At 41.1% G+C, this 13,602-nt stretch overlaps 1 protein-coding gene across 1 annotated transcript in view; it reads left to right on the forward strand.

Annotated features, from left to right (window-relative positions):
• The window catches only part of GFRA3 (GDNF family receptor alpha 3), a 48,993-nt gene that overhangs the window by 20,774 nt on the left and 14,617 nt on the right, over positions 1–13,602 (forward strand). Inside the window, exon 4 of the mRNA XM_033927475.1 lies at positions 8,195–8,537. Within this exon, the coding sequence (XP_033783366.1) occupies positions 8,195–8,537 (343 nt within the window). The remainder of the gene's footprint in view (positions 1–8,194; positions 8,538–13,602) is intronic.

The raw sequence follows: 13,602 nt of genomic DNA on the forward strand, positions 1-13,602 counted from the left end.
TTTTGGAAACTGCCATCACTGTGGATAATTTTATGGCAAAAGCATGTCTATTTTAATTGTGTTTTATAAAAGCAACATGCCTTTGAAAGACAAACTGTATACAGTAGTACCCAGACGCTCTCTATTAAATGATTTTCCAATTCATCATTTGGATGTGATTTGTTTCAGTCAAGTGCTCCACACATATTTGCAACTCCATTTCCGTTCTGCCCAACCTACACACTTGGGAATTCAGGTTGGTTTTTAACCCCAGAGTGTAAATAACTATTTCCCCTGAAGGCATGACCTGTGTAAATACATATGGTTATGCTGTCATGTGTACATGGGTAAGAAACCAAGGGAGTCCAAAGGCAACATAAGTAGTGATACTGGCTTCAAGGGAAATCTACAAGCAGAGATATCAATTACTTTATTCCAAGCATAGGAACCAACTTTCCAAAATGATTGGGGATGCTCAGCTCAAAGTGAAGGAGTTTGTTCAATACTGGGAATGCTAAAGCACCCCCTGGCACCTATAGAGCTGGCATAAGTGATTCAATGAAATACAAAACACCAACAAAGAACAGAAAAAAAGTTCCCACAGCAAAGAAGTACCAAATCCACCAAAAGGATAAGCGTCCTTAAACCATCACACTGGTGTAATAAAGACTGCAAGATCAATTCAAATGTGCTGTATAGTCTTTAAAATTCTGTGTGGACTATTTGTTCCTTTGATCTTTATCTCTAAACACCATGAGATCTTTGGGCACAAGAACAACTAATATATATAAGCTCTCTTTTCCATCTTTAAGAGGAATAAAGTACATTAGTGAAATATCGCACTCCTTCTCATACTTGCTAACTTCAATATGGAATGGATTAACTTCTCACATGAGATCTTGTTTATCCCTTCAGATCTTTCGCAAAACCTTGAAAACCACAATGTTTCATCGCTTTTTAGGCTACAGCTCCAATGAATGTTAATGGATCTTTCTTTGTAATCTATTAATGTAAACTGAGTCGAACTCCTATTTCTAGGAGATAATTCAGTATATAAGACTAAGAATTAGATCAGATTAGGAAGACGTGACATCAGCGTTCTGTATGGCTGCCTGAACGTGGAGCTCCGCGTTGGCTCAGCAATAAATTAAGCTTTTTCAGTGTTTTGTATTGGCTATTGTGACTCTTTTCTTGAAGGATACTTTTGTGAATTGGAGGGGGTATCCGTTTATGATGCCGATTGAAGAGGGCGCGTAACAGAAATTGAAGGATTATGCTTTCCACCTGGAGACGCAGCAACAGCACGTGCAGGTATACAAAATGGCACAGCAGGGTTTGCAACTCCATGGAGATCTTGATAGCGCACAGATGGATAAAGTGGAGTCCCTGACCCCGGAACCCCTGGATGAGATTAGATTGTGGATGCAGGAGATTTGCACTTTGCACTTGCTGACGTTAAAAGTCATCTGTCATTTTGACGCCCAGTGTTCCAGTCTCACAAGGTCCTCTTGCAATTTTTCACAATATTCTTGCAATCTAACAAATTTGAACAACTTTGTGTCATCAGCAAATTTAATTATTTCACTAGTTATTCCCATCTCTAAATCACTGATAAATATGTTAAAAAGCAGTGGTCCCAACCCAGACCCCTGAGGAATCCCACTATTTAAAAACCACCCCCTTGGAATAATCTCCGTATGCCCTACACAAAATGAATCTTATTTCATTAGCTGGTACCCGTATATTAAAGAGCCACCAACCTTCAGGGGGGTCTCGATCAATGGAGGGACAAAGCCTCAGACTCTTGCCTGTGAACTGCAATTGAATAAGCAGTCAGGCTATACGGTGGAGCAACCTCATTGGCATAGAAACCACCTCCTTCCATCCAATCCCCCCCGGACAAAAGGAACCAAATTGTTCAGTGCGAATAGCCAGGACTTGGGGGCTATTCGCACTGAACAAACTTCACTTGCGATGGATCTCTGCACCGAAATCAAAGATTTGGGGTCTCGGGTTGAAGAGACTGAAGCGCAGCTAGAGGAACAGCATTCCACGATAACAGTCTGGTGTGATACTGTGAAAGGAGTAGTAAAGAGACAGGAGGCATTGGCAGAAAAATTGGAAGATTTAGAAAATCGAAGTAGAAGATCTAACCTACGCTTCAGGGGAAATCCTGAGACACCTGAGTATGCTAATGCCGAAGAAGTTGTTAAAAAGCTTGTGGGCCATATTCTGGCTACAGAAGGGGAGCCATTAGCACTGGAAAAGATTAAAATTGATCATGCACATCATGCTTTGGGCAGGAACCACTCTAATGTGGCTAAAGATATCAGTCTCAGCTGTGTTGTAGAATATTTAATGAGCTACAGTACACACCGCGGCCATCTTAGATCACATTTCGGGTGGCCACGTCGTGAAAAGCATATAGTTCTGAGGTAAGAAATTGGCATTAGTCAATATTTTTTGGTGTCATGCGATTTTATTGAATATTAAAGCTAGTTCCTTGTTGTAGGGATTGTGCCCTGAGGAAACCCAAACAGAGTGAAACATGTTGGCGACTTTGTCCCTCTTGGCTAACCACCCAAGTTAAGTAAACTGCACTTTATAACCTATTTAATTTATTTAACTTATTGAAAACATACTAAAATAAGCATTGCACATCTTTAACTAATATACCAGGGACCCGATGACGATAGGGGGCATAAAGCCAAAAGTTATGAAAGTTTATTGAACTTTTGGTGGCACCTCTGAGGGCCTGGAGAATTTACTTGATAAATCATATTGGTATAGAAGGTACCTAGGGGAGGTTTATACTATACCATCCCTTCAACTATGCTAAAGATATCATAACATGTTTCACTGAATTTAAACTTAAGGAATCTATATTACACAAGGTTCGTGCTATGGATACTCTGGTATGGGACTCTTATTCGATAGAAGTTTACCAGGACTTGGCAGAAGCAACGCTGAAGCGTCACTATGATCTTAGACCAGTGACTCAGTATTTACGGTCTCATAATATCAAGTATAAGTGGAGATATCCCTTCGCATTATCCTTTTATCAAGGGAAACTGTGTTCTCTTAAATCCTGTGATGAAGCGAAGAATCTTTTCAATGGCATGGAGGGAGTGGGACCTGCCACGTCACCTTTAGAGCTGCTTGTATTGAAAACTTGTCCCAAATGGCAATGAGTGGAGGGTGGCAAAAAGCTCTAATACGTCAAAAATCTGATCTACAATTGGCTTCCACTTGACTTTTTGAGAACTGGTTGAGTTATCCTTGACTGTATAATTATTTTCCAAACGCTGGACTAAGGGGTCCTTTTATCAAGCTGCGGTAGGGGTTTAACGCACGTAATACTGTGCGTTAAACCGCTTGCTGCGCTAGCCGCTAACGCCTGCATTGAGCAAGCGTTAGTTTTTTAGCCGGCCGCGGGGGTTAGCGCATGATGAAATATCCTGTTAGCGCGGCTTGATAAAAGGACTCCTAAGAATATTATTAGACCAGGTGCTGCAAATGCTATTCTCTTTTTGGCAAGACAAAGGCTTAGATTTGCTTTTGGCTGGGCCCTTTTGTCGCTGGGGTAATAGGGGATGGAGGGGGTGATGCTGTGCTTTTTTGATGTATTAATTTTTTGTTGTTGTTTTTTTTTTCTTTTTATATTTTTTTTTATATTTTTTTTTTTCTTTAGCACATTTGCTTTTTCCTCATCACTCTCCACATATCGGTTCCCAGGATCTTTTAGTTTAGCAATTCCATTTTTCATCTTCCTCCTATTGCTAATATATCTGAAAAAATTTTTGTCTCTCTTTTTTACATTTTTAGCCATTTGTTCTTCCGCCTGTGCTTTCGCCAGACATATCTCTCTCTTGGCTTCTTTCAGTTTCACCCTGAAATGGTTTCTGCACTCCTCTTCTTGGGTTTTTTTATTTTTCACAAACGCCAACTCTTTCGCCTTTACTTTCTCTGCCACTAGTTTGGAGAACCATATCGGCTTCCTTTTTCTCTTGTTTTTATTGATTTTCTTCACATAAAGGTCCGTAGCCATTTTTATCGCTCCTTTCAACTTAGACCACTGTCTCTTATGTCCTCCCATCCTAACAGCTCTTTCTTCAGGTACTCTCCCATTGCATTAAAGTCTGTACGTTTGAAATCTAGGACTTTAAGTATCATGCGGCCGCTCTCCACTTTAGCCGTTATATCAAACCAAACTGTTTGATGATCGCTACTTCCCAGGTGAGCACCCACTCGAACATTAGAGATACTCTCTCCATTTGTGAGGACCAGATCCAATATCGCTTTTTCCCTTGTGGGTTCCGTCACCATTTGTCTGAACAGAGTCTCTTTAAAGGCATCCACAATCTCCCTACTTCTTTCCGATTCTGCAGACGGAACATTCCAGTCCGCATCCGGCAGGTTGAAATCTCCCAACAGCAGAACCTCCTCTTTTCTTCCAAACTTTTGGATATCCACAATCAGATCCTTATCAATTTGCTGCGATTGAGTCGGAGGTCTGTAGACTACACCCACGTAGATAGAAGTTCCATCTTCTCTTTTCAGAGCAATCCATATCGCTTCTTCCTCTCCCCAGGTCCCTTGCATTTCGGTTGCTTGGATATTGATCTTTACATAGAGAGCTACTCCTCCACCTTTATGACCATCTCTGTCCTTCCTAAAAAGATTATATCCCGGTATGTTTGCATCCCATCCATGTGATTCACTGAACCATGTCTCTGTGATAGCAACAATATCTAGATCTGCCTCTAACATCAGGGCTTGCAGATCATGAACTTTGTTACTTAGACTGCGAGCATTTGTGGTCATCGCTTTCCAGCTATATTTCAGGGGTAATCTCCTTTTAATTATAAATTTTTGTTTTGTTTCACTTTCCGTTGCAATACTAAGAAATGATTACTGATATTGCTTATGTTGCAGCCTTTACTACTATCACATCTTTTCTTTTGCCGGGGGTGGTCTCTTCATACATACACCATCCCCACAATCTAGTTTAAATGCCTTGAAACATATTGTCTAAATTTCTCTGCAAGGTTTCTTTTTCCTGCTGTAGTAATATGTAGCCCATCAGTGCAATATAGCTTCTTGTCCTTCCATGTATTTCCCCATCCTCCTATGTACCTAAAGCCTTCTTCCTCTTTTAAAACACTGGTTAACTATCCATGCAGCACATCTTCCTTGTGTTGGTGCATACATATCATTCTCAAAGTGACTTCATCGCTTTCTTCTCCAGCACAGGTTTCTCTTTCAAAGAGGAATCCCACCTGGGAGGAGACAAACCACAATGAGGACTGCAAGTACATTCTGTTTCACAGACCCTAAACTCACATAGTGTGCACTGTTGCCTATTTGGGGGGATAAAGACCCCTGAATCCCTTACACAAAGCTTTTGTATATCCCAGCTCAAACCAGAAAGGTTTCCAATGTTTTGTAGATAGGAGTTCTAGGGGGAATTTAAAAGAAATTGATAAGGGTTTGCTGTAGAGGCAAGAACTAATATTAAAATCTTTCTCAAGTACATCTGAAGTAAAAAGCTTGTGAGGGGAGTAGGTTGAGTCACTAACTGACTAAAGGGTAAGAGGAAAGTTAAAGCAATAGCTGAAAGTTTAAGAAATGTCTTTGCCTCAGTCTTTACGATGTTGAGAAGATGTAATAGACCAAATGGACAAACTAAAAAAAAAAAAATTTCCAGGATCAGATGGCTTTCACCCAAGAATTCAGAAAGAGCTTAAACATGAAATTGCTAATCTGTTGCTAATGATCTATAAACTATCATTCAAAACAGTCACAATACCTGATGATTGGAAGAGTACCAATGGAACACTAATTCTTATGAAGGAGTCCCACTGTGATCCAGAAAACTATAGTCTGGTGAGCCTAAAAAACAAAATTACTGGCATATAGATAGAATGAGTCAGCATGGGTTCAGCAAATCTTATCTTACAATTTATTAGATTTTCTTGAAAGAGTAAATAAACAAGTGGCTAATGGTAACCCATTTGATGGATAGCGTATTTGGATTTTCAGAAGGCATTTGACAAAATCCAACATGAAGAGAAAGTGGAACTGTTGTTTCTGGGTGAACCAAGAACAGTTCAATACAAATAGATTCAAATAATGAGAGTAACCTTGCTAGAGAGGGACAACACAACTTGATATAGTTCATAGATCAAGTGCAAAATAGACAAGATGGTACAGTCTAAAAGGCAAACCTATCAGTGGGACCCAATACGGTCTGTGTTTATGCACACCTATTCCTTTCTCAATGGTCCTGAGCAACTATGTCCCAATTATGTGCAATGTATATTGGTTATAGTGCAAAAACATGTGCAGTGAAGCCATTTTTTTACAGTTTCATGGTTCATATTTTCACACTATAATCAATATACATTGTACAATGACCAGAATGACTGGCGGACCAGAAGTGACCCCTCTGCTTCTCTTTCACAGCCTCTCACTTTTGAACCGATCACTTTACAGTCCCCACTGGATCTAAGTGGTTTGCTCACTATCAATAGCTGTCCCGTTTCAGTAGGATTTCCCTGGAAGCTCCCGCAACACCACTGTTGCCTCCTGGTTGTGAATTATCAGTTTTGGAGCAGGCTGTTATTACAATGCTGGAGACATGGAGGGTGTCCTTGCCAGGAACCTTGGGAGAGGTCAGATATCAGGAATTCAGCCACAGGTAGAGGGGACAACTGGCAGTGTGGTGATGGACTGTAGAGCAGTGGTTCCAAACCCTGTCCTGGAGGCCCACCAGCCAGTTGGGTTTTGAATATGCATGAGAGAGATTTGCATACCTGTCACTTCCATTATATGCAAATCTCTCTCATGCATATTCATTAGGGATATCTTGAAAACTCGACTGGCTGGTGGTCCCCCAGGACAGGGTTGCAAACCACTGCTGTAGGGGAATGGAGCTTTTGTTTGGGTGGGACCTCGTCTCTTCTCGTGTGCTGAAAGTGTCTTCTGAATCAGTTACATTTTAATGGATGGTTTGGGGGGGTTTTTGACAAGTGATTAGAAATAGTCTCCAACCACATTGTTGCTTTTCACTGAGGTCTTTTTTCCCTTGTTGAATTTTAAATGTGCTACTGATTCTGCATAAGTATAGAGCTGTATTTTTTGTTTGTTTTTCTGATTTCAATTACACCAGTATTGACTAGATAAGGAGAGCAGTTAAAATCATGGCTACTATTAAGACAGGTTATTTTACGGTTATTAATCACTAGGTCTTGTTGTATACTAATCTAATCAGGGATTTATGGGTTGCGCTATGTCTACATAGGTTCAAGGCAACTTACAAAATGAAATAAGGAGAGCTGAAGGAGAGGTAAAAGGAATCTTACAGCATAGGCTAAGGTAATTGGGAATTGTAGGAAAATAGTCCATGCTAACTTCCTTCCTAATGCCACATTTATTTATTTATGGAGGGCTCACAATCTACCTAATGTACCTGGGGCAGTGGGAGGATTGAGTGACTTGCCCAGGGTCACAAAGAACAGCGTGGGTTTGAACCCACAAGATTGTAGCTTTAACCACTGCGCCACATACTCCCACATGAGGAAATGCTAGGGAGGTCAAGTTCCTAGATGAAATACAAGCCTGATTCATGGTACAGCTGGTTCAGGAACCAACAAGAGGGAGAGACAGTTTAGATCTTGTCCTTAGTGGAATTGCAAGACTTGTATCAGTTTTGGGGGGTGCTTGTGCTGGCCATTCAGCGCTGGGACCCACATAGGGGATGCAAGTGTTCTCATCAACTCTGATTCCCTGGATCCCCCCTCTTTCTCACCCTCAACAACCTGCAGGTCCTGACTGAGCCCTCTGCCCACCAAGCCTGGTGATCTGGGGGGTCCTGGGGGCAAGAGTGATTCCCACTCACCCCTGCCTGTTAAAGCTCGTGTCACAAGATGGCCACGACAACATTTAGCAGCCCTCTTCTGGTATTTACTAGTATGGCAAAGCAGCTGCTAGTGGTTTGGCAGCCGTTTGTTGCTTTGATTCTATCTGAACTTGTCTTATTCTTTTCTTTTCAAGTATTCTTGATGCCAAATTAAAATGCAACTGACTAAAAAATTAGGGCTGAAAGACACCAATGTCCTTTATTGCTCTTTGAGGTGCTTGTGCAGATCTGTTCTTAGACTACACTGAATGAATATTCTTGAAGCGTTGCATTTCTTATTTTTATCTCTTTCAGACTCAGACTTGGCTGGGGATGGAGCAAACCTCTGTGTGAATGTAGCTGATATCTGTAATGCAGATAAAAAGTGCAGCAAACATCGCACAAACTACGTAACCAACTGCCAAAGAGTTGGGGCTGGGGACTCTTGTAACCGGAACAAGTGCCATCGATATCTACGTCGTTTCTTCAAAAAGGTGCCTCAGGTCTTCACCCAAAAGATCTTATTTTGCCCTTGTCAGGATTCCTCATGTGCAGAACGCAGGCGTAAAACTATTTTCCCAGATTGTTCCTTTGAGGAGAAATCTAAACCAAATTGTCTACAATTGGTGGATACCTGTCGCCTAGATCATGTGTGCAGGTAGGTGTTCTCAACTATACTTCTCTTCAAATCCTGGAAAGCAGAGGGTGTTAGACTGCCTCCTAGCTGAAATGGTGAAGATCTCCACCGAGCTTGCTTTGTTCAAATATTTCTCTTTCTGACCACTTGTTATCATACCAAGGACCCCAAACTGGGCCAAATGGTTAGAATATCAGCATTTTAGACAGCTTTAAAAACCCTCCTGTTCTCAAAATTCTTATAATCCCTCCAAAGTAGCATACCGATGTGTAACTACCGTTAACTTGCCAATACCAATATTTTATCTATTGTAGCTCACTGACATGGTCAGTCCACCTCTTTTGTAAATTATATAGAACTAAAAGGCTTTTGCGATATATAAATAAACATTTATGTTATGTTATGTTGTTATGAAAAGAGGAGACTGAGAGGGGAATAGACTTAGTAGATAAAGACAGGTTGTTCACCCTCTCCAAGGTAGGGAGAACGAGAAGCCACTCTCTAAAGTTGAAAGGGGATAGATTCCGTACGAATGTAAGGAAGTTCTTCTTCACCCAGAGAGTGGTAGAAAATTGGAACGCTCTTCCAGAGGCTGTTATAGGGGAAAACACCCTCCAGGGATTCAGGACAAAGTTAGACAAGTTCCTGCTGAACTGGAACATATGCAGGTAAGACTAGACTCAGTTAGGGCACTGGTCTTTGACCTAGGGGCCGCTGTGGAAGCGGACTGCTGGGCACATGGACCACTGGTCTGACCCAGCAGCAGCAATTCTTATGTTCTTATGAGGGGGAGCTGAACTGTCGCAGGACAGGAAATGATTTACTTGACTTTTATTTCTTACTACTGTCAGAGAAAAGGGACTGAGCAAAGGCTTGAAATATATTTGAGGACGATAAAACTCTGAGCCATAGGAAAATGTAACTCAGTATTTAGAAGCTGATGCAAATGCAGAAGTCCTGTTTTGAAAGCGATTTATAACATTTGTGCAGATAACTTTAGCTGTTCAGCAATTTAACCAAGCAAAGTTATTAGTATTAAAGTGAGGTATGGCTGGGACAACATTGTAAGTGGTTGGTGTGGATAATTCATGTGGTCAACATCAAATAGGAGTACATAAATGATACATGAAAATTTCTCAGAGGTCTCATTGCCATTTTTCTAGAGGGTCTTGTCACCACAGCAGCTAAAGGCTCCAGATCTATCTATCCAAATTCTCTTAGTAGCAGGCTAAAGTTTAACAGATGGAGATCACTAGCCTGAGGGCTCTGTTAAGAAACATTATTTTACTGCTAACTTGTGCTCTCTTAACCCAGATCTCATTGTATGCAGTGTGCAGTGAGACCTAGCTACTAATCACTGGGGTTCACAATAAAATACTAGGTCTTAACAGGAGCCCACATTGACAATTTTATTTATTAATTCACGATGATGTCTATGTGGTTTACAACTGAAATAAAATGGAGAAAGGAAGGGGTTGAAGGAAGGTCATTCAGAGCCGGAGGTGAGCAAAGAATATTAAGGTGAGGAAGGGCCAAAAGCTTCAGCACTTTTGAGCATTATCTCGAATTTCTGCAGAGTTTTTTGTCCTGAGGCAGTTCCACAGTTCAGGGCCGCAGGGGTCTGTACTGGGACCGGTGCTATTTAACTTATTTATAAATGATCTGGAAATTGGAACGACGAGTGAGTTGATTAAATTTGCAGATGACACTAAACTGTTCAAAGTTGTTAAAATGCATGCAGATTGTGAAAAATTGCAGGTGGACCTTAGAAAATTGGAAGACTGGGCGTCCAAGTGGCAGATGAAATTTAATGTGGACAAATGCAAAGTGATGCATATTGGGAAGAATAATCTGAATCACAGTTACTGGATGCTAGGGTCCACCTTGGGGACACACAAGAAAAGGATCTGGATGTCATTGTAGACAATACGATTAAACCTTCCGCCCAATGTGTGGTGGTGGCAAAAAAGTAAACAGGATGCTGGGAATTATTAAAAAAGGGATGGTTAACAAAACTAAGAATGTCTTAATGCCCCTGTATCACCTCCATGGTGCAATCTCATTTGGAGTATTGTGTTCAATTCTGGTCTCCTTATCTCAAGCACTAGAAAAAGTTCAAAAAAGAGCGACCAAGATGGTAAAGGGGATGGAACTCCTCTCGTATGAGGAAAGACTAAAATGGTTAGGGCTCTTCAGCTTGGAAAAGAGACGGCTGAGGGGAGATATGAGTGAAGTCTACAAAATCCTGAGTGGAGTAGAATGGGTACAAGTGGATCGATTTTTCACTCTGTCAAAAATTACAAAGACACTCGATGAAGTTACACGGAAATACTTTTAAAATCAATAGGAGGAAAAAATTTTTCACTCAGAGAATAGTTAAGCTCTGGAACGCATTGCCAGAGGTTGTGGTAAGAGCGAATAGTGTAGCTGGTTTTAAGAAAGGTTTGGACAAGTTCCTGGAAGAAAAGTTCATAGTCTGTTATTGAGAAAGACAAGGGGGAAGCCACTGCTTGCCCTGTATTGGTAGCATGGAATATTGTTACACCTTGGATTTTGGCCAGGTACTAGTGACCGATTGGCCATTGTGAGAACGGGCTACTGGGCTTGATGGACCATTGGTCTGACCCAGTAAGGCTCTTCTTATGTTCTTAAATACTAAGGCATAGAGCAGTATGGGAGGGGAGCGTGAGAAGATAAATCCCATCCTTGGGAGTGGTATTACGGGAGAAGTGATCAACGTGGGCTTCCAGTGAGATATTTTCATGTTAACTCCAGGTATTAGTCACCTGGTTTGACCTGGGCTAAAATAGTATGAGCTGGTTCTAAGATAACCCGTCTTAACAGTAGCCCACGTTGATAACCAATGCTGAGATTGTGATGTCAGAATGGCTTTATTATATATAGTAGTGATTTTGATTTCTAGAGACATTTTGTTTTTCTTCAATTAAAGCAGGAAGTGATTCATGTGGGCTGCCATTAAGATGTGTTATCTTATTGGTAATCCTGTTTTTTAATAACTAACCCCCTCTTCTAGGAAACTGTGCTAGCGGTTTATAGCGCAGAGAGCTGCGCTGAATGGCCCGCGCTGTTCCCGACACTCATTGAGTTCCTATGAGAGTGGGCCATTCAGCGCGGCTCCCCGCACTAGAAACTGCTAGCAGGGTTTCGTAGAAGAGGAGGTAAATCTCATTGCATTAAATGGTACCTGTGTTTAAATAGTGAGGTTAGACGTGAAATAGCGTATCTTAACTATGAGTAAACCCCGTAATAAATAAACAGTGCTGCTTAATATCTCTTTGTATGAGGTTAAATGCCAGGACTGACATTTACATTTATATGGCAGCCATCCCAGCTAAATATTGTTTTTGGGGGGGCCTTGATTGCCTCTATAAAATAGACATAAATTATCTGCCATTTTGTATGTCACATAAACAGCCCGTTATAAAATTACCCCGTGGGGTAGTTTTTTAAAAAGTATTTGCACAGCTAAGACAGTGTTTTATGTGTATAAGTTAAAATAGCTGGTGCAAATGTCTGTATGGGAATTTCAAAGGTAAAAGTATACATATTTTCCCATAGAAAATAAGTGTAATTCTTTAGGAAGACTTAATATTATCAGTTTTATTATGATGATGAAACTGGCACATTTATCTATATAACTCCATATAAGTCAGTATATTTCAAGTCACTACATAGTAACATAGTAGATGACGGCAGATAAAGACCCGAATGGTCCATCCTGTCTGCCCAACCTGATTCAATTTAAATTTTTTCTTCTTAGCTATTTCTGGGCAAGGATCCAAAGCTCTACCCGGTACTATGCTTGGGTTCCAACTGGGTTCAGGACCTTTCACAACAAAGGGTCCTGGATTTGATATACTGCCTTTCTGTGGGTACAATCAAAGTGGAATTCAGCGATTAATCAAGAATAAATAAAAAACTTGAAACTTGAAACTTGAAACGACTCATATTCCGTGAGAGCCGTTATACTCATGTTACCCCTCTCCTAAAGACACTTCACTGGCTTCCCATCCATTTCCAAATACAATTCAAACTCCTCTTACTGACCTACAAATACAATCACTCGGCTGCCCCTCACTATCTCCCCTTGTGTTCCCCCCCACGAGCTCCAGTCAGCTGGTAAGTCCCTCCTATCTGTGCCCTTCTCCTGGGGTTACCAAACGCTCGGATTTACCCGAACATATCCTCTTTTTAAAGGACTGTCCAGGTGTCCGGATGGCTTTTCAAAACCCAAAACTTGATGAATATGTAAGGACTCATGTAAATCCTAATTAACTTTATTTTGCATATTATTATGTATATTTTGGTATCTGCAGCTTATTGTTTTGTTTTATTCTTATACTTTTGTATTTGTAAAATTTCAATTAAAAAAAAAAAATTTAGAACCATAAAAAAAATTTAAAAACCCCGGCACTTTGTCTGGGTTTTGAAAAGCTTTGAGTCGGGGGCCACATCTGGAGAACATTTGCGCATGCGTGTATGTGTGTGATGTCATCACATCATACCTGCGCATGCTCGGAAACCCTCCAAATGTGGCTCTGAGCTCGAGGGGAGGTATGGAGGCAGGGCTGAGGGTGGGGCCATGTGTCTGGATTTTACTCATGTAAAATCTGGTAACCCTACCTTCTCCTCCTCTGCCAACTCCAGACTCCATTCCTAAGGCGGGCTTCATCTCTGGCAGTCTTCAAGTCCAAGTTAAAAGCCACCTCTTCGAGACTGCTTTCAACTCCTAACTCCTCTCACCTTGGGTTCTGCATCCCCAACCAAATATGTCATAGTAACATAGTAGATGACAGCAGATGAAGACCCGAATGGTTCATCCAGTCTGCCCAACCTGATTCAATCTAAAAATTTGTTGGGGTTTTTCTACTTCTTAGCTATTTCTGGGCAAGAATCCAAAGCTCTGCCCGGGACTGTTCTTAGGTTCCAACTACTGAGGTCTCCTTTAAAGTTCACTCTAGCCCATCTACACCCTCCCAACCATTGAAGCCCTCCCCAGCCCATCCTCCACCAAATGGCCATTTACAGACACAGACCATGCAAGTCTATCCAGTACTGGCCTTAG

Source organism: Geotrypetes seraphini, chromosome 18 (assembly GCF_902459505.1).
Source record: "Geotrypetes seraphini chromosome 18, aGeoSer1.1, whole genome shotgun sequence".
NCBI lineage: Eukaryota > Metazoa > Chordata > Amphibia > Gymnophiona > Dermophiidae > Geotrypetes > Geotrypetes seraphini.